The 21,467-nt window shown below is 38.6% G+C and overlaps 1 protein-coding gene across 4 annotated transcripts in view; it reads left to right on the top strand.

Annotated features, from left to right (window-relative positions):
- The window catches only part of MICAL3 (microtubule associated monooxygenase, calponin and LIM domain containing 3), a 108,388-nt gene that overhangs the window by 12,529 nt on the left and 74,392 nt on the right, over positions 1 to 21,467 (top strand). For 3 of the 4 annotated variants that reach the window (XM_075707666.1, XM_075707657.1, XM_075707651.1), the window contains exons 9-20: positions 1,115 to 1,241; positions 1,753 to 1,846; positions 3,018 to 3,165; positions 4,438 to 4,634; positions 5,568 to 5,680; positions 6,142 to 6,204; positions 6,935 to 7,108; positions 8,225 to 8,317; positions 13,753 to 13,848; positions 16,052 to 16,108; positions 17,988 to 18,092; positions 20,628 to 20,735. In XM_075707666.1, the coding sequence (XP_075563781.1) occupies positions 1,115 to 1,241; positions 1,753 to 1,846; positions 3,018 to 3,165; positions 4,438 to 4,634; positions 5,568 to 5,680; positions 6,142 to 6,204; positions 6,935 to 7,108; positions 8,225 to 8,317; positions 13,753 to 13,848; positions 16,052 to 16,108; positions 17,988 to 18,092; positions 20,628 to 20,735 (1,375 nt within the window). The remainder of the gene's footprint in view (positions 1 to 1,114; positions 1,242 to 1,752; positions 1,847 to 3,017; positions 3,166 to 4,437; positions 4,635 to 5,567; positions 5,681 to 6,141; positions 6,205 to 6,934; positions 7,109 to 8,224; positions 8,318 to 13,752; positions 13,849 to 16,051; positions 16,109 to 17,987; positions 18,093 to 20,627; positions 20,736 to 21,467) is intronic. The other variant, XM_075707672.1, reaches the window with a different exon arrangement.

Here is a 21,467-nt window from a genome sequence, read left to right as displayed (position 1 = left end):
ATAATTCAATCAAAGAAAAAATTTCCTAAGGAGCTGATAAACTGAAGTATATAGAGGAATAAGAAATGTTGCAGCTGTTCTTGGTCCTGGTTTTAAAAGCAGTTTAGATGAAGAGTCTTTTTTTGGTGTTTACTGATAGTATATCAAGAAAGTGAGCCCGACTTACTGTCACCAGCCTTGCAATAGCAAAGCAGATGAAGATGTAGGTGCCTTTAAAGTACCAGAGACAACAATTCTTGCCATCCCCTATTATCTTGTAAATATCTTTTATGATTTTCTTTGAAGGAAGCTAAGACCTGCTTCTATTTCATGTTCTTCTAAATTGATCACTTTGTTTCATATAAGCCAAGCAACATCTTGTGTTTCTTTGGAGTATTGAGCTCTTGATGTTTTTATTATCTTTGGCTGAGTGTTGGTTTGGTGAGTCAAGGTGATATGTTAAGAGATCAGAACTTGGGTAATTAGAACATGGAGTAAGCAAAAGCAAGGTTTAGTAGAAACTATTTTAAACTTAAGCAACTGCAGCTTCTGACCATTAGGAAACATAGTATCATTTTAAAAATTGTATAAATGGCACAATGGATATTTACAGTTCCATGTGTTTGAATTTAAAAAAATGGTGAAGATAATAATGTTGCAGTTGGAACCAGACTTCCATCACCTTTCCATTAGACATTTGCAGACAGCAGTAAGATCTTCCCTGAGCCTTCTCTTCTGCACGCTGAACAGGCCCAGCTTGGCCCCTCCTCACAGGCCAAGTGCTCCAGTCCCCTTAGTGGCCCTCTTCTGGAGTCGCTCCAGTGTCTCAATGTCTTTCTTGTACAGGGAACCCTTTCAGTTATGCTTAATGTATTGTTTTCTTCCCTCCTTTTGATTTCTGCAGTTGTATTAAATTTCAGATTTTAATACACTTGTACTGAAACTTAGCTAGTCAGTGTCTGAAGTGGGTAGATTTCTGATCTGAATGTTTCTCTCTCCAGGATTGACTTAGCAGTATTAGTAGCGATGCACCTCTTAAAAAAAAAAAAACAACGCAAGCCAACACAAAACCTAAACCAACCAGCCAAACCAAAACAAAACCCCAAACTTTTTTTTTTAATTTTATTTTCTCAAGGGAAAGCATTTATAGACTATTGCCTCAGACCACCCCTGAGAATGTGAGTAAAAACTTCAGCCATTACAGCATTGATCCCGCTACCCGATATCCCAATATCAACGTCAACTTCTTGCGGCCACAGCAGGTAACTGGACAAATGGTGCTTCTGAATGCTTGTGATCTGCATTGGCTTTCATTAGGTGAAGCTATGCTAATGTTTTGGGAACAGATAGTGAGCTGATGTGGGAGTATAGCATGAAAGCAGTGAAAAGCAGATGTATCAGTCAAGAGTAGACCTCTGTACTTTCAACAAATTCCTGTTTAGGAATTTTGATTTTGACACTTCTAAACTTGCTGTAATGATACATGAAATCTATATGTGTGTGTGCACGCACACGCATTTTCTTTGTAATAATCTGGTATAGGAGTCTGTCATTGCAATTTGGTATCCACGGAGCAGCAGCAGTCAGCTAGACTGTTCAGCACTGACTAGCTGTTCTTTGTTGTTCTGGGGTTCTTGGACTAGAGATTTCTGCTACGTAAGTGTACTTGCTTCCTTTTTGTGCCTTGGAATGGCTCCTTCTTGTCCTGCTCTTTTGTACGGATCTTGGGTGCGTGACATATTGGTCATTTTTAATTTTTTTGTGTCATTTTAGGTACGCCACTTGTATAATACAGGAGACTTGAAAGACATTCACCTGGAAATAGAGAACTTTGTGAACTCCAGGACACCAAAGCTGACTCGGAATGGTAGGCCTAGCTACTGCTCCATTCCTTTTGGTATTATGGAGCTGGATCAGTGCAGGACATGGAGCAGCAAGGCTCTAAAGTATAACTTAACCAGTCTCTTTTGGTTTAGAAAAAGTATCCAGCAATTGTTTCATCAATGGTCTGATTTTCCAATTTTTCAAGTTTCAATTAACATGTAAATATATTTTTGTTTGCCTAATTTCCCTTGCTTTATAATGCCATTATATTTCTAAGCATATTTTCTTGTGCAAGTGTTTTTTTCACCTCCTTTTCCTATAACAATGGCCTTACTTAGAGTGCAGAAGCCTAGCCTGAATTCACTCTAACAGTAAACTCAGAATTCTTACAAACATAACAGAAGGTATTTCTTGTGCAGTCCTTCATGTTCATGCTTTCCTTTACTTAATCTCATCTCGTACCTTAACTAAATGAAACCTCACTTTGCTTGCATTATTCTGAAAGTTAGATGCCTTGTGATAAACATTTCAGTATCTGTCCACTTGTCCTGTACCCTGAGGGGGATGTTGAACTTTTCTTTTTGCACACCTTGCCTTTGGATGTCCAGATAGTGTCTGGGGGCTCTCAGAATGGCACTCTGCTGCTAAGCCTCCCTTTCACTGCTGAATAGCTATGTAGTCTTTTGATTTGTTCCTTGGCCTGCAACCATGTCCCTTTAGGCTGTAATCTTGTCAGATCTTGCAGTAAGGCAAGGTCAAAACAGGTCAGTGCTTTTAAAGTAAAGCTTTGAAGAGAAAACAAAAAGTTGCAGAAGTACATTTATAGTTCTTCCATTAGAAATAGCATGTCTGGGCTTTAGACAGCATTTGTGATACTGTATATCCTTTTGATCATGTTTAAAAGAAGCCTTTGTGACATTTTATAATTCCTGGGGCTCTTTTACAAGAGTTAGGGTGAAGAGCCTGGGAAGTTATAACTTAGGTAATTACTTTTTAGCAAATTAAAAATCCTTTCTTGGATCTAAAATAGGTAAGAGAGTCTTTTGGGGAAAAAAAAAAAAAGAAAAGAAAAACTGTGTCCCATATGGCACATTGTAGAAGGAGCTTATTGTTTATATGAAGGTTTTATTTGTTGATTCATGTTTTTTATGTTGGTTTTACAATTCATGAAAGAGATGTTGTACATTTCTGCTTTAAAATGTGATTTCTTACAGAGTCTGTAGCTCGCTCTAGTAAATTGCTCAGTTGGTGCCAGAGGCAGACTGATGGATATGCTGGTGTAAATGTGACAGATCTCACGATGTCATGGAAAAGCGGCCTAGCTTTGTGTGCCATTATTCACAGATACCGTCCAGACTTAATGTGAGTAACTGGCTGTTTTGAATAACTGGGAAGAGCAGAACACTAGTGATATTTGGAACTAATAGTATGGAGACTGAGGCAATGCATTTATGACTTACGGAGAAATGGACTGAAATGAATTCAATTAAACTTGATAGAAGCTAATGTATGGTGATTCACCAGCAGAGTGGAAGGTCTTAATAGCTTGATGAATATGAAGATAAATGTGTTATCATTTTCCCTTCTGGATGATTTGACAGAATTAAGCTTCAAATTGGTACTGACTGGAAAGCGTTATTGACTGACAGCACTTTTCTCTGTGAAGTTAGTAAGGAATAGTTCAGAGCTTCAGTTAAGTTTCTCATGAATAAGCCTCTGCACAGCCCTTTATAAATCTCCTGTTTAACAGTACTCCTTTTAAAGACTTTTAGGCTGCTCTTTTTAGAAGTAGTGACCCACAGTCTAAATAGAGATGTTGCTACTGTTTGTACACTAACATGCTGATTGGATGAATGAGAGAGGCATCCTCTTACAAGATATATTGGGTAAAATAGTGCCCAGATTCTAGAAGGGAAAACACTGGCTGGAAGAAGTACTTTAATTGAAATCCGAAACGGCTTCAACTCTCCAAAGGGGCATTAGAAAAAATAAAAGCTAGAGCTGTATTTAAAGACATAATGCAATGTAAAGCATGCTGAGAAATTACTTGGTTATTCCCTTCCATGTGCACTGAATTACTTCTCTATTGATGTACTCGAGTTAACCTGAGCTCTATATAGCTTGCGGAGAGTTTAATAGCTGTATAGCTTGCGGAGAGTTCAGATAGCTTTTAAAATGGTTTATATAACTCTCTACAAGCTATAGCTTTTTATATAGTTTTTACATAGTTCTACAAATTTTGGAAAAAGCCAGCAGAACTAAAACATGGATCAGTCAAGAAAAAAGGGGACAAAAGTGAAGACTTAATTTAGTTCCCAGCACACAAAAGATTTTATGTAGGGGAAAACAGTACGGTCTTCCAGCAAAGGAGGAAGTGAAGATACATTTCAGAGGAGAATAAAGTTTTTAAGAAGAAAAATATGGGTTTGGAGGAGGAGAAAAAAAATTTAAAAAGAATACTTTTGAGACAAAGTTCACCATAATTAAGTATCATCAACTCTGCAATACGAAAAGGTTGCTGGCAAAGAAATTTGAGAGATTTTGGAGGGGGGGGGTGGGAGATGGATCCCTGAGTTTTTTCAGAAGACTGGTTTCTACTTGATTCAGTGCGTGCTGTCTTTCTGCCCTTTGCAGAGACTTTGATTCTTTGGATGAGCACAGTGTGGAGAAGAATAACCAGCTGGCATTTGACATAGCTGAAAAAGAGTTTGGAATATCTCCCATTATGACTGGAAAGGAAATGGCATCTGTCGGAGAGCCAGATAAACTGTCGATGGTGATGTACCTCACACAGTTCTATGAGATGTTCAAAGACACCATCCCCTCTAGCGGTAAGGAGTTTGGGGCAGGTCTCTCAGATTTAAAGACAACTTCAGGATGAATGTGTGTGCTTCAGTTATCTTCATGCTGCTTCTGCATAAGCTCATACTAGTCACTCACTAACTTTACATTACAGAAGTTGACTTCTTATTGGTGCTGGTAAAGACAGTGTTAGCAGCATCAGGAGCAAAAAAATGAGTTAATACAAAATAATGTTCTCAAAATAATGTCCTCAAAAGTTCTAAACTCACTTCAGCACTACTAGATAACTTTTCTGCTTTCTTGCTATTATTAGGGGTTTATCTGTCTTGGCTAATGTGAGATGCTGATGCCTTGCTAGTAGTTGTTTAGTAGGTAATTTCAAAACAGTGGCTGAGTCTTATGTGTGTTTACCATCCGTGAACGGTGAGAGTAACTTCAGGCCAGTGAGGAATGAACAATCTTTGATTAGAACTGAAAGATGTAATGCCTAACACAAATCATTGTGGCCTAACTTTAAATATTAGTAATGTTTTTCTAGCTGTTTCTTTATTACTGATGATTTTTATTCAAGTCTATCATTCTAGTGGGAAAAAAAAATGTGTTTAATAGCCTTTTAAAAATACAGTGTGTATCAGGTATGATTTCCAAAACTCTGAACTCTTCTTAAGAATGCTGATGAACATGTTGCTCTTTACATATGAAACTAAATAGAGTAAGCAAACAGAGTATTTATTCTGGGTGGTTATAAACCCTGCAAGGAGAATGGATTTTGGCAAAATGAAAAAGCGGAGTAGTTAAGAAAGGTATTCATTCTGGACATTGCAATCACTTTGTACAGAGAATTTAAGAAAAAGCTTGTTATGTTAAAAAAAAATCAGTGAGTCCTTCAGTTGTGTATTTAATAATAGCACCGCAGAAATAATTTCTTGGCATTCCTTAGTCCTACCTGTTTTTGCTAACAGATAGTTTGGACCTGAATGCAGAAGAAAAAGCTGCCCTAATTGCCACTACCAAATCACCCATCTCTTTTCTCAGTAAACTGGGACAAAGCATCTCTCGGAAACGCACTCCAAAGGTAACCATACCACAGTCTTGATAACACTTGTGTCTGTTAGGCTCCTGTCCAAGTAGGTGGTACTAAAAGTGTATATGTAAGCACATATCTACTTTGTGTTTACAAAAGACCATGTGCTCATCAGCTCTTGGCATGGGTCAATACATGACATTTATAACTGCAGAATTACACCCGTATTCTCAATTAGTGGTGTATTTCAGTATTAAAATCCTAGCCTTGTGGTAGTATTTGGGGATATATTTTGTATTGGAACATAACGGGTTGTTCAGTTCCCAATTAGTTGAAAATGTTGAAGAATGTCCAATTTGAAGGTAAGAATCCCCTTAAATGGAGAACGAGCCCAGAGAATTAATGAGTTGTGTTGCAAAGCTTATTTAAGTGCAGTGATGACATTTGTCTCAAGGCAGAAAGCTATAAGAATCCTTATCTTTGTTCTTTTTTCCTCCTCCTTCCATTTGCAGGACAAAAAAGAAAAGGAACTGGATGGTGCAGGAAAGAGGAGAAAAACCAGCCAATCTGAGGATGTAAGTATTACAGTGAGGAAGGTGTCAAGGAGGAAAACGTGGTAGGTTCCTTGTTCTCACTTCAGTCCTTTCATTTTCTGTATACAGACAGGGTTTATGTAAGTTTTTTTTTTTAGATAAAAATTAATTATTCTTCAGAGTTTATGCTTTGTTGTAGCTATAGTGCAAATATTTACTGATGCTTATGAAAGAATAGTACACAACAAATGAAATGTTGCAGTTCTGTCATATTCTATTTTTACTGCAATTTACTTTGATTTGATGAGGACACCAAGAATAAAACTTTCATTTAGTAAAGTTATGCGGTATAGTCAGAATTTTCATTCGTATTTAAACTTTAGTCTTAGTGCAAAAAGCATATGTTTCTAGTATGCCCCATAAGGCAGTCCTTCACTTGAAATGTTTGTAGCCATATAGGTACAAGTGAGTTAAAATTGAGTGCTTTGAGTTGTCAATTAAGGTTTGAAGATAGGCCTTTGCTTTGTGTCAGTGGATTCATGGGAGTGTTTCAACTGTGATCTCTTTGGCAGGTAAGTGTATCAAATAAGGTTGAAAAGATAAGTTTAACAGAACTTTTGATGACATGCCAAAAGAAATTAAAATGTGAGCTTTCAAGTGCAGACTAATAGATTTGTTTTCTACAGTGTTAGAAACCTATCACAACAAAGGGGTGGAGAGGAAAAGGTGATCCAGTCGCATCTTGTTAAATTTTGATATTGCTGATTGTTAGGAGGACGTCCCGCGAAGCTACAGAGAAGAAAGACCCACACTGGTGAGTGCCCTGACAGAGAGGAGAATTGATGCCGCCATTGGGAATCAGAACAAAGTCAAGTCTATGGCAACCCAGTTACTGGCCAAGTTTGAGGAGAATGCACCAGTGCAGTCCTCAAGCTTACGAAGACAGGTAGGAGATGGATAATAAAACCCTGTATTTTGAATTATGGAGGAAAATCATGAATAATAACATGCATTCCTTGAGACAGGATACTAGTGGTGCTCTTCTACTTCAAGGCACTCCTAGGGAAGAATGAATCTTACCCGAAAGAGAAAAAATTTCAATTTAGGAGTATGAGATAGAGAAGAACTTCCTAATAAAAGTCTGTTTCCCTGCTATTGTCCTTATTATGCTATGTAATCTCTTTCAAAAACATCTTACCAGCAATTAGGTTTCTTTTATAACTACTATTGCTGCTGAAAAGCTTTCTGGGAACGTCCCATTTCTAACGTTTAAGAACTATTATTTAATTTCTGATTCGAACTTTTTCATGCCAGTTTATATCTGTCTGTTCTTGTGAACTGTGATTAAGTTTTGTACATGTGTGTAAATGCAGCAGATAAATGCCTGGGAGTTTCTTTGCAATTGAAATATTTGTGTCATTCCAAGTGAGGCTTCCTGATGACTGCTTGGTTATTCAGGACATTATCTGAACTACTGCAACTGCAGGGTAGTTGTCTTTGAAGTTAGACTGAGTCACTTCAAGCTGCTGCTAGCAGTGCAGTGTCAGCAGTATAAGGCTCAGTATGGTTTAAGTGCCTGAGTTCTTGCTCTGCTGCGTAGTCTGTCTTCATAGCTTGTGCCAAGCTCTGTGCTGCCATGGCCAGATTGTGAGTGGGACCTGACCTAGCTACTTTAAAGCTAGGTCAAGTATGTCTATGCTACACTGCACATCGGTGTTAGTAGTATAACATAATCTCAAAATGGTGGCATTTATCCCACTCTTTACCAATCGAATGTTTCCTCAGCCACTGCATATTGGCTGAAATAACCAGGCTGATTTGAAGGAACAATGAAAATAAAGGGAAGGTTTATCTAAAATATATGTAGTTTCCCATTTTTGGATGGTTTTTCCCTTTTTATATTTTACTTGCTAAATGAATTCTCCCCTACCCTATTTTTTTTTTTCTTAAATGTTTGTCTGTCTTATTCTGTATTCCATTCCTTTGACTTTCTTTGAGTTTCCATTACTATTTTATCTTTCCTTCTTGGTCCCAACCCACTTTCCCTACAACCTGCATGCAGCAACCTGTCCTGCCTTATCAAGAACGTGTTCACAACCAACCATCCAGCAGACGAGAGCAGGGCCGTCTTGCTCCCATACCCCAGTGGAAACAGGTAAAGAAACTGATTATGAATACAATGCATTGCCTGCACCCAACACATCAGCTATCACTGTCCTGTTTGTAAACCAGTCCTTTTCTAGCACCTTGTGTGAGTCCATTATTTTAAATAATTTAACTTTTGATGAATAAAATCAACATCTGCCTTTGGTAATGATGCATGGTTTAATGTTTCAAAAGGACTTGGTGAAATTTTGCCTGCCCTCTTATGCTAATTTCAACTTCCCAGGGTTTCAGTGGATACTTTAGCAGAAACCTTGCCTACAGATGCAACCTAGTGTAGACATTTTATCATCTGAAGTATTTCTAAATTTTTCTGTTAGAAAAAAGAAAATATGTAAGCAGTTGTCGCAACCAATGAGGTTAAAGGTGTCATGCCATCTATGATATTAAGGCTTTTCCTTGGTATAAATAGTAAAATCGATTATCAGTTTTGTTATTCACATGTGAAATTTTATGTGTTCTGCAGTTACAGGAGACTTTAGTGTGGTTTCCTTTTCTCTATGACAAACATAGCTGTCCGTGTCAACTTCTCACATTCATTGCATTGCAGTTTCCTGTATTACTGTGAATTAAGTAAAGTTTAGGTTTTCTACCACCGAGGGGGTCAGAATAGGGATCAACAGCAGACAAATCAGCAGGTACCAAATTTTATTTTCTCTCGTGTGTTTTGGCCCAGTGTCATTGCTGGTGTTTTTCTTTTGGCAGTGCACTTCTAAAAGCAAGGCTTGTGACAGACAATCTTTTCAGGCAGATAGGGATACTTATCTTACTGGCTTCCTCTGCTTCCACTGTTTCCCTGTGCAAATGGCCCCCTCATGTTTCTGAGAGTGCTGAGATACATTTTTCTGGCAGCCATAATTTGGAGAAACATCTGCCTCTTTCTGGCTGCAGTTTAATTGGAGTGTATTTTGGAGTCAAGAGGAAGAAAATGACACTATTTTGGAGAATCACTGTTCTGCATGTTTATGGGTTCACGGTGAACTTCATGTTCAAGGCATTCAACGCAATTAGTGCTGCAAGTCACAACCAGTGCCATGATCTAGAAGATTTCTCTCCAAGAAAGAAGACCTAAACTAGGGGAATTGTTATCTGTAGAACTGTCAAGAGAGTCTTAAAAATATGTCAACATTATGTTTAGGTTTCCTGACTCTGTTTTTTCTTCTACATTCTGTCTCATCAAAATCTTCTTTATAGGCTAAGGAGCACTTTCAGGTAGGTGCACATCATCCATGATTAAGGCAAATTTCATTTTTCAAGAATACTTCCCAGGTAAAGGGGGAGAACCCAAAGAACTGATGTGGAAGAGCATAATATGGCTGTACAATATTAAGTCAGTTGATGAGCACTGCTTATGTCACCCCACAAAAAAAAGGAACACAACCAATGCAGTCCAGTTTATCTCAGTTCAGAAGGATGAAGATTTGTGTTTTAGCACTTGCAGAATTTTGCATCCCTGCAGCCTTGAGATTTGTATTTGAACCTGCTATTGGAACTTTATGATGGCTTTATAATTAAGCCTTTACATTGAAACACAAAAGTTCTTATTGTCATCCTTTTGTAATTGATGAAAAAAAGGACAAACTTTTGTTTCCTGCTTTTATGATAAGGACTTTCTTCTCACCAGAGAGCAGTTTGTTGTTGCTTTGTTCTTGTTTTTCTTTGCACTACACAATTTAAAGAAAAAGGAGGGGGAGCAAAAAAATCCTTCTGGTCTCCCTCAGCATTGGTAGCATCTCCATATAGGCAGCATGTAGGGCAGATCTTTGAAAAATCTTTCTGTAACAATTGTACTTTCAGAGGACTTACATTGTTTTATTCAACACTGACTTTGGCTGCCTTGTGTGGATGATTTCCCTCTCAAGTTTAGAGCTGGAGATGGTCTTTCCTTGATGGGCTTTACTGCGTCAACAGAAGATGGTTGGTTCTTACGTCCAGGTTTCATGCTGGATTTTGCAGTGCTTTTCAGCTGACAGTTGAAATGGAGAAGAACAGAACTGGGTCTCAAGGATGCAAAATTTGCAGGATACAGGAGAATCAAAGAAACTATTGATATGGTCCCTATTTGAAAGCTTCCTTATTACTTGCCTGGGGAAGTGAAGAACGTCAGTTGTCTTCATTCAAAAGCTATGGCAGTATACAGAATCATTTATTCTTGACTGATCAGAGATCAGCTGAGGCAGGAAGCCATCCACTGAGCCAAGCAGCCAGCTTTGCCAAGCTTGGACAGAAATCCATCCTGCAGGAAGTCATTGCTGAAGCAGTGCTTCAGCTAGCTGCTGAGATTCCTAATTCTGGTTGCTTCGGTATGCATAATCTGATAGCTGTGAGACTGTGTGTTACTACAGTACTGAAATGGCTTTCTACTGTGACACTGGGCACTCTAGCTACAAAGCTGTTTCCTGGGCCACAGGTTACCAGCAATGGAGTTGGTGTGGGGTACCAGCACATGTTACTGGAGATACTGTAAAGGATTAGTATTGCTCCTGACAAGCTCTTTAGGGAGGATGTATGTTTTCTGGAAAGAACTGTTCATGAAGCAATGAGAAGGGTTGTCTTGTTTGGCACAGGTGTCAGAGTTTATTAGCAGAAACTTCTGTCAGTGACTGCATGTGAGATATATCACACAGCAAATACCTTGTACTGAAGAGCCCTTAGAAGAGGAGCAAAGCAGTTCCTCAGGGGACAAAGTGGTGACATGTTATTCAGGGAAACCACAAGTTGTCTAATGTTCTTGCCAGTAGGCAGAATGAAGTTGAGGTCCTCAGGGGTCTTTGGGAGAAGGAAAGTGTTGCATCTTGTGTTTGATAGGTTTGGTCCTGCATCTTGGAAACTGTATGGAAGAGGAAAGTATACTGCAAAAGCATAAGAGTGATTACAGGGGAGAAACCACACAGTTGCAAATTATGTCGTTGGGGTCAGACCCCCAGTTTTGATGGAAAATTTACATCTGCCTTGGGCTATTCCTGCCAGTGTCTGTCAGATGGACTTCTTGAGCTGTACTTGCTTATCAGTTCAAGTCTAGAATCTTGCTTTGCCCTGGAGTTAAGAGTTACGAGGCCAGCAGTTTCAGTGAGTTTGTAAGCCACACTGTGTCTGTGTCTGTAGTACAGGTCGGGTAGGGGTGGCTTGCTAAGACAGGATTCCTAGAAAGAGTGAAATCATGGCAGAATCTGTTCTGAAGGAGTTTTTACTTTCATCACAAGACCTTTAATGCTATCTCTCTAGGAAAGGGAAAACCTTCAAAAGATCAAGCACGTTAAAAACCTCACCAATCTGCTGCTTGCAGCATTCTGTGTGGCCTGCATTTTCCTCATGAATTGGATTACAAAGTTTGCTTTATTGAGCTACGCTTTGAGAATGTTGATCTGTGTTGTCAAAATTGGGTTCGTGCTATTTTGAGAACCTCAGCAACAGCTAGTAATGCATGAAGATACTGTTAAGTGTACATGCACAGTGGAAATGTAATTTTTTATGTGATGGTAATATCTCCTAAAAAAAACCTGATGGTATTTCATGGTGTGGTGGTTAATATCCTCAAGTGAACACCTACTTGTATAAAAACATCTCCTGTGGTGTGTTCTATTGCTTTCCAAGCCATTTTGGCTGCTTTTGGGAAAGAGCATCTCATCAGAGATCATGAAGCCATTGAAAAGCCATGTGGTCTATTCAGAAGAGGATCTGACTGTTTGGGTATTGTATGGGAGATGAGACTTTTAAACTGAATTTTGTCCTGGCTTTCCAGACTCTCAGCTTATGACCTTCAGCAGTTTTCTGCTATAGTTTTGTAGGCCTCCTAACAGCAACAAGGTATGTGTGTAATGCATAAGCCTAAATCACTGATGTGTACAAAGATGCTTGTAAGATGGAAATCACAGGTCTTTTGGTGCAAATCATCTCTGATGCTGGAGGTCTAATACTTGTTCTTTTGAGATGGTCCCCTGAAGTGTGATAAAGGTGCTGCAGTACAAATTTTTTTCAGTAATTCTGTTGGAACTGTGGTTTTTGAAGATCTACAGTGACCGAGATGATCACAGTCAGCATGAGTTGAAATCTTAACAGAAAAGAACTTACAACACCAATGATTTCTGCAAATATGTTTTTCCTACTTAATTTCTTATTTAAATCTGTTGATACATCTTTCCTATAGCCATCTTTGTCTTTGCATGCTCAGAAATGCATCCTACTGGAGGACTGAACATGTACTTCATATACCTGTACAATGTTGTATTCTGAGATCAGCCATGGAAAAATACACAAGTTTGTAAAAATGTTGAAATTTGAAATGCGAACTCAGCCGTGGTCAGATGAAAGTTCATGAACAGCTGTAGTTCTTGAAAATGTTATCACCCTTTCAGCTAGAAATCAGTGACTTCACAGCTGAGCCTTTTGAAACAGCATATAAATGTTCCCATTCCACTTCAGTGCAAAGTCATGTGCTTTAGTTTAAGCTGCTTGTGGCATCTGTTTGAATTAGAAGAGTTGATTTTTTTTTTTTTTTTTTATTTGCTGTAAAGGGAAGAAAACAACCCAAACAGATGTTAGTGCCAGCTCAGCCGTAAGGGCAGGAAGGAACATGTGTAATGTGTTTAAACAGCATGCTGTTTCTTTGGAGGCTGTCTAACAGTGGCTTTAGATACACAGCATTTTTTTTGCAGTGCAACAATTTCCAGATATGCTCTGGTGAGAACTCAAAAGAAAAGGAAAAATCAGGGAGAAGATACATAAATAATCAAGAAGTGGTAGAGAAAAGACTGTACATAGTAAGGAGGTACAGAACTAGAAAAGCATGTTTTCTGGCGTGTTAAGATGAGGATATGTATGTGCATTGTATAATATTCAGATGATTAAATTTGGCTACATTTTAGCTATAAACCAGCTGTGTTTCTGTTCTAGTAGAATGGCGGAGTACAGTTTAATTTGCCTGAGATGTTTTAGTGTCTGTAAGTTAAAGAGGAGGGATCTGAAGCTGAGAACAGAACACTGTGACTTGAGTTGTATTGCTAATGAACTGCAAGCAAGAGTAATTAGGTCAACAGGATGGGTATCTTTAAACATTGCAAGGTACAACAATAAGTATTTTTCATGAAGCAAAGAGAACAGTCCAGCTGTGCTATGGAGAGTTCCAAGTTGTACCTTTCACTGATTGTAAGACCTTGAGTCAGAAACTCAACTGATGATTGATATAATACATGTTGGCTGCCCCTAGAAGTGTCTGTCAAATGGACATGTGATCGTGTAGCTACAGGTGAAAAACTTTGGTCTTTCAGCTTCACATAAAACGTGGCTTTAGGTCATTCATGAGAGGTGTGAGCTTAGGATCACAGTCTCTCAGTTCATGTGTTCTGGCCTGTCTCACCAAAGCCAATGGTAATGTTACCTCTTTTCTATCATTATTATGATTTTTTTTCTTTTTCTGTTTAAAAAAAGCTGAGGAATAAGGAACGTTCTCGGACCTGCCCCAAAAAAGTGATCATGCTCTCTTCTTCCACTCCACCTTCCTCTCCACCGTATCCCAGGCAGCAGGTGATTCCCTCTGCATGCTCTGTCCCTCTCTCTTCATTACTGCTTGTACAAGTGACTAGATCAGTTACCGAATATCCCGTTTACAAATGCATTTCCAATTCTCTTTTTTCAGATGGTGATAGGGCTTTTTCAACCTCTTAGATTAGAAACACACGTTGGCGTTAGCTCACCAGAAGTATGATTATGATGATTATCTGATGCACTGGAGACTACAAGATTTTACTGCAGGGTAATTTGTAGTTACAGTAGCCTTTTCCAGTTCTGAGTTGCAGCAAAATAGAAAGTAAATGTTTGGAGTAGTGCAGGGAAAGAAAACGCAACTTTTCTCCATCTCCACTCTTCATTTAAACAAGTGTGAATGAAAATTTGCCCTTGTGTTCCTGAAACCCGTTCAGGATTACTTGTATGAAGTGCCTTTTTAGAGTGTTGTAGTGGCCTGCACGTGTCCAATGTGGTCTTTCTGTTTCCCCTACACCCAAGCCTCTGTCTCACAAGAGTTTGTGTTCAGTCTGTCTGAGTCTGAATTTGGAGCAGTCAGAGCTGTTCTGAACAGAGTGTATAAATGTGCATCCAGATGTTTGTGCACGTGTTTGTTGTCCTTCTAGTTAAATATTACCTGAAATCCTTCAATATTTGTGTCTTGTACATGGTCATAGTGCTTCTTTGAGTTGTATCTTTTTTTAATTTTTGTTTCATTTTCCTACTGCAGTAATAAATTCCACTCCTCCCTGATCAATTCTGAACTAACCTTGAGGTGATAAAAAGGCAGCTGCAGTTCCATAGACATCCCGTAACTTTAAATAGGAATTGTACAAATAAATTTCCCCATAGGTGGAAAATGTTTCTTTGCTGAACACTTGTATGCCTATAAAATCTGTAAAGGCATGTTACCTTTTAGCAGAGTAGACAAGACTTATTCTTGGACGTAGAGTTTGACTTGCCTTATTGCTGTGGTTTCTCAGAGTGTTGCTACATGTTATATTTAATCTGGTCTAATTATTGTCAGCCTCTGGAGCACACATTCTCCACTGCCTCTCTAAGTGTGCCTCTGCAGGATAGGTCAGGTCTGCTTACTGATCTGATTTAAAACTGTCCTAACAAAAAAGTGGTTAGTTTTCTGGCACACTGTGGACAGCATGGTGCAAGAAAAAGGATACAGGAATGGACATCTAGGTAGAATGGGTGGGGAAAGCCATTTTCATTAGCAAAACCAGCATTTAAACTGAATTGAGTGTAATATTATCAGATGATGTGATAGCTAGTTGCCTTCCACTTGTCACTATCCTTTGAAAATTTTGACAGATACATTTTATGAGAGAAGAAAGATTTTCCCCAAGCCTACAGATAGAGAAAGTAAGGCAGTTAAATGCTGAGTTTTATTTTTTAATCTGTGGCATGGGATTAATTTTCCATATAGAGAAATTGGCTTTCAGTCACTAAGGACCCCTTAGCTCTGTATTTTCCCTCCCTAGCTTCTCCAAGTGTTTGTTTGTACTGTGTCTTTTTCGTTGCCTAGTTCAGTCATGAGAGCCAACTACTGCTGGGTCCAAGTGTAGTTTGACCATTTTCTGTGTTGTGTCCTGTCGGAAACTTTTTTTGCATGTCTTCCTGCTCAAACAAATAATAATAAAAAAATTTGGCTTCCTCCTTTTAACTCTGAGGAATTTTTACCCCCTGTGCTACAGAACTGGTCTGTGAGACTCAATTGAGAGGGGTCTGCTTTTGGAGACATTCTTTTTAACGTAGGAATGATTTCTTTTCCTGAAATTGTCTTGGCCCAGGCCTCATAGCGAGTCAGATGGATCTATGTCCTTGTTACACTGATGTTTTTTAAAACCTTTACCTCTGTGTTTCTAATGCATTCATTCCACCACTTCTTTTAAACTATTTCCTTCCTTTGATCTAACATCACAGTATGAGTTATATTGATTGTCTTTACCATCTTTATCATACTAATTTCATTACATTGTGATACTGTATTGTGGTTTACTGACCTAATATGGATTTATACAGACTGTTTTTTTAAATGTTCCCTACAGGATCCAAGTTATTATTGCCAGTTATAGAGTATTCTTCTTAATAAACTGTTCTGCTATCATTATGACCTCTTTTCTGCCTGCATCATAAGAAAAATCAAATTAAGTGTGTTTTAACTAGGAAGCTGGTCTGCGGCTGTTATTAAGCTCACAATTTTTGCCTGCAGAGAAACAGGGAACCTGGTGCTGACTATCCCGGGGAGCAGAGTCCCAGACAGGAAAGGGTAAAGAGCATGAACAAATGGCATGGGTGCTGATGGCACAAGGCTCTGGTGGATGTGTGTAATACAGAGAGCAAATGTACTGGGTAGTGAAACACACTTATCCTAATGCTGCTGTTAACACGCTGGAACTGCTGAGAGTCAATTAGGAGTGATTATTTCTGTGTGATACCCACATAAATGCATAACAAGCCTTTGTCGACAGTTCGCTATATGCTTTTATTTTGCCATAGATGTAGCACTTAAGCTTTTCTCATTCTTTTTTTTCTCTTACACCTCTTTATTGAAGTATGCTGTGGCTGTAGCAGAACAAAAAGAGTTATGTTTTGTACTAATTCATACGAACATGGTTGCATTGTTTCCACTGCTTGCTTTCTGGATGGTTAAAGAACTGGCATTCCATCCTGCCTCCTACAGGCCAAAGTAAAAGCAAAAATGATGAGGCATATAGCACAGAGACTTTGAAGCCTTCTTAACAATGAAATTATTCAACGGTCTGTCTGAATGGCTCAGTATTACACAGAAGCATAGGAAAAGAAAAGATAGGCACTCAGAAGAGTTGGTTGATTTGAATTCATATTGACAAATTAATTGACATTCCAATGAAGGCTTTGAATGAATTAAGTCATAAGTGGTAGCCAGCTACAAAACTGTCGCAACTTTCAGAATGTGTTCTAACAAAAGACTCTTGTGGGCCGAATGTTTTCTGACAGGCAGTAGAAAAATGAATAAGCATGTGTCTGCAGTGACACAGAAGCCCACAGCTTTATAATAGGCCCTAGTTTTAGTGAAAATTATCTGGTAGGAAGGAGTAGGTGGAACTGAAAGCAGCTGAAAGTAGAGAGTATTATTAATGCATCTGAATGGGAAAAGTGTTTCTCGTAAATTGGGTGTAAACCCAATTTTTTGTTCTGCTTTGGAGGACAGTTAGCAGTACATAGCAGCACCCTGGCATTCTTGACAGATCAAGTCTGAGGTTTCTTCATGAACATATTTGTAGTTCCTGGTCCATTTACTTTTGACTCTACAAACAAATTAGCTGAAGGCTGTGTGATATTGCAGGTGATAATCCTGTCCTGTACAGCAGGCCACAAGCCAGGTCTTTTTTCCATGTCACTAAGTACACCACACAACAGTCTGAAGAAGATTGATATGCAAGACCAGAATAGCAGAGGTGTCAAATATTGTGCCTGGGATGTGTTGACATGGCAGTGCAGTAAGAACAAGTAGGGCAGTGAAGTTGCAGAAGTAAAACCGGCAACAACTGTGATGGTTTGATTTTGCTGTGCTTTGTTTCAGCCATCCAGTCTCATTAAACATCCTCTCTTTGGTAAATACAGCATTCACTTTTCATATACCAGTGGAGAGGAACTCATTCTTTATAAGAACTGAAGTACATTACCCTGAGAAAAGTGTGTCTGTGCACAAAATCTGAGAAACACAAGTATGTGCAGTTTTAGATATGTAAAGGAGATCCTTCAGAATGGAGAACTATGGTGAAGTAAGTTGGCAAATAAGCTCCTTTGTGCATGATAAAGCCACTTTTTTTTTTTTTTTTTCTTTTTTTTTTTTTTGGATGGTAATGCCAGAGAGAGAGGCCACACGCTTGTTTGGTTTTGGCTGCAGCAGTCCTAGGTAGGAGACTGTGAATAACAACTAATTCAACTGGTTTTTCTTTGCCTTGAGGATCAAAACTTAGCACTTCATTAGAACAGTAGATATTGGAAATAAATAATTTCCATAAAACCAGTCTTCACGTGCAAGCTTCTCTTACTGTTCTGCATGTGAATTTCATACCTTTTGTCTGGCATTTTGGTGTCTATTCCTTTTGGGGCTTTTTTTGCTGGTTTGTTTACTTCCTCCCTCCTTCCTCATCTCACAGAGATCTCCTCGTTTATTTTCTGATGACCAAGTGCCTGAGAATGTTGAGCAAAGGGCATGTCAGCTGGCTGCCCTCCTGGAGTCCAGACCTGCAGTGAGGCATCAGGTGACTACAGCCCTGCCTATCTGGTGTCCCATATCAGTGTGGGATTCTGGGTACTGGTGACATCTGGGTTCAGAAGGATAGAAAAATTCATCAAAATACGATGACCATTGCTGTACAGTCATGTGGTTAAAAAGACACGGTCAAGTCTATTTTATGTAGTATTTTTATCCTAATTGCCAATTCTTAACTGTCTCCTTGTTTGATGAATGACAACGTTTTTGTTTCTCAAACACAATATAAACAATAAGGTAAAAAACAGCCTCCAAGCTTCAGAGTACATGCTGAAAACCAGCTGCACTTCAGATCAAATCATCTCATAGTGTTCGTTTACCAGTCAGTTGCTCACAAATTCTACTTGCTTCTGGAAGCAAGAACATTTGCATTTTCCAAGCATAATTCCTGGCTCTGAAGTACTACTTTTGTGTCCATACTTCCTGTATACTTATTTCCAATGGTAGAGTTGGCAGCTTGTGCAGATTGTCTTTGATTCCAGTGTACACTTTTCGTTTGGTTTGGTTTTGTGCTTAATTTTTTCTCCAGTGTGTCGTCTTTGGCATATGGGAGCATGCCAGTTTGAACAGTGGTTTCTTTAGTTTCTAGTTGCTTGCCCCATCTCTGTTTTCAGTTATCTTCAACAGCATTTGGCAAACTGGGGAGTGCTTTTGGAAAACACCATCTACATAAATGATTTTTTTCATAACTTACTGTTTTGAGTTAACCATCCAAAATCAAGCTCTCTTCTTGGGCTGGAGTATAAACAGTCCCAGAACTTTTGCTGGTGGGCTTAACTTTTCCAAGCCATGTCAAAAGGAAATTTATAACATTGAGGTCGCTTTCCATTGCTGTTCTTTTAGGGGTGCTGTCTTTGCTGATAATTAAAGTCAGTGAAGCTGTTCTCAAGGAAGGAAGAGTGAACCTTTGGCTGGATTTGAGATAGAATTTGGGGGCATACAAGAAACCATGAAAGACTGGATAAGAAGACTAATTTAAACATATTAAAATCCATTTGTAATGGGTGATGCAACTGAAGATCTTGGGCATGATCTAAGGACAGCATGCTCATGTACATTTCCTTACTCAACTGAAATCATGATACAGAAATGAACATCTAGACCAAAACATCTTGCTCCTACCTTTTGTGTTGCTCTCTAGCACTTGTAAGCTTCTTTTGAGGGTGGAAAAGATTAACAGCATTACAATGCAAATATAGAAATTATTTTTGAAACTGTCTAATTTCTGTATAGTGCAGAACTAAGGAGGATAGGACATATAGGGGAGACAGAACGCAAAGTAGAGGAAAGGATAAAGCAGGTAGGGCAGAGAGAAAAAAGAGGAAACGTGTTGGAACACTGCAGGCAATGATAGATGATGATGTGGAATTTAAGGGAAGAAAACAAGAAAAATAGAGTAGTAAGAGAAAGAAAGGTTAGCAAAGACAGACTTTCAGAAAAGAAATGTGATTAAATGTTGATGATCTTAAGTACAGAAAATCTATGTATAAAGTAAACAGTTATATTTCTTTAAAGTGGGGAAATTGTGAAAGTCAAGCTATTTTCATTTTGTCCAGTAGATTTAATCTTGAGGCTAGGCTATTCTAAGTGGCTATAAATAGCTGTTTTCATGGGTCATGCAGCTACATGACATTTATTCTTCCTTTTTATAATGGAAAACATAATTTTCTTGTAAAAGAGAGTAAAATATTTGAAATTTGCATTATTTGTCCTTCCAGATTATAATTTCTAGGAATGCACAGTTTCTATTTGTCTGATACTTCCAGCTGTTGGTTTTTTTCCTATTTATGTGAAGTATTTCTTGGCAGATGGGCATAATGAGCCATAGAGATAATGAGAAGGGTATGTTGGAAGACCGAATTTTAGGTTCTCCTGTGAGGATCCAGTTTCAGAAGGATACAAGTTCTCAGTTTGGGATTTATTGTTTGCCATTTGATAAGCAAGAATAGCAGATTGGTTTATATTGTTTCATTCTTTTTAGTGGGATGTTTCCAATCTGCTTACAGTAAATTTTAGGTTGGAAATTTGCTGCTAACTACTGGCAATGCATACAAGTTAATTTCTTCGTCTTCCATCCCTAAGGAGAGCAGGCTTTTGGTTTATATAGTTAAAATATAGAAGAGGTCTCACATGGCCTGAAATACAATCTTAGTGTCTTGGGCCAGTAATACAGAACAATGGGAGATACAGGAGGAGCAGAGGAAATTGATTTGGGATCTTTGCCAGTGGCTTAGTTGGTTGGGTTACAGGAGGTTGGACATCTGTGGAAGTAGGTAAGTGCTTCCAAATGGTCCTAAGTAACTTAAAACCTAATAAAGAGCAAATTAAGAGTAACTTACTCTGCATCACTAGGGAGAAAGTGAAGATACACTGGACATTTTTCTCCAAGTTTTCCTACAAAGAATCTTTAAGAATTTTTTTTTTATGATGGGCAGAAGGGCCTGAGTTGGGTTTTTTTAAAATTTTCTCCTCTCTTCCCTCTGTAGCCATGTGTGATTATTTTGATTGTTATTTTATTTTTTAGCCTGAGACTGAACCGTCTCGCCGATTCTTTGTTGACCAGTGGGAGCTCTCCCTTAGTCTTCGTTCTTCTAATCGCCCTTCTTCACCTTCATCTGACTCCCTTCGACAGGTAGCATTAGCCTGAGCATTGCAAGGTGCACTCAGCTGTGTTCGCTTGCTGCACCCCAGTCCCACCAGCCAAGGACACACCACAAGAGATGGCTAGGCTTGCAATGCTTCACCTGCAGAATACAATGTCTGTGCGTATTCATGCACAAATGAGAAGCCAGAGGCAACCTGTGGCATAACTTGGTTATTGTCAGCCATAAAGCAGTTTGAAATTAAATATATTTAATGTTTCGTGTAAATGAAAAGGTTGTGGTACATCTCACTCTCACATCAGTTTTTTAGAGCACTGATAGTCCTTCTGGCTTTGCAGTAAAGCTTTCTTGTTTTGCTTGCTGCTTTTTTTGAGATCTTGAGCCAAATGACAGAACGCATTTGTGCATACATGCTTAATGGACAGTGCAAAATAAAAGGTACTTTGGCTTTCTGAAAAATCACTGAGAATTTGAACTAGTTGCAGTCATTATGCATAAACGCCAGGAACTTGATTTGACCTAAGCTGGAGTGGGTTCTTTGCCCGCTCTTGAAAATGTTGCAGAACATGGTATATCTTGAAGGCTTTTGCCCATGGAAGGAAAGTTAAAATGCTTCATTTAAGACCCAGTATTAGGCCAGATGTCATGTATAGGAAAAAAGCAAAACAAATCAGAAACACAAAACCCCAAATCAGAAATTGAGCAACTAAATTTCCCACATAGTCTAAGGTATTGTGAGTTAAGATTAATATAATCACTTT

This window comes from Pelecanus crispus, chromosome 1, assembly GCF_030463565.1.
Source record: "Pelecanus crispus isolate bPelCri1 chromosome 1, bPelCri1.pri, whole genome shotgun sequence".
NCBI lineage: Eukaryota > Metazoa > Chordata > Aves > Pelecaniformes > Pelecanidae > Pelecanus > Pelecanus crispus.
This window is presented reverse-complemented; position numbering and strand designations above follow the sequence as displayed.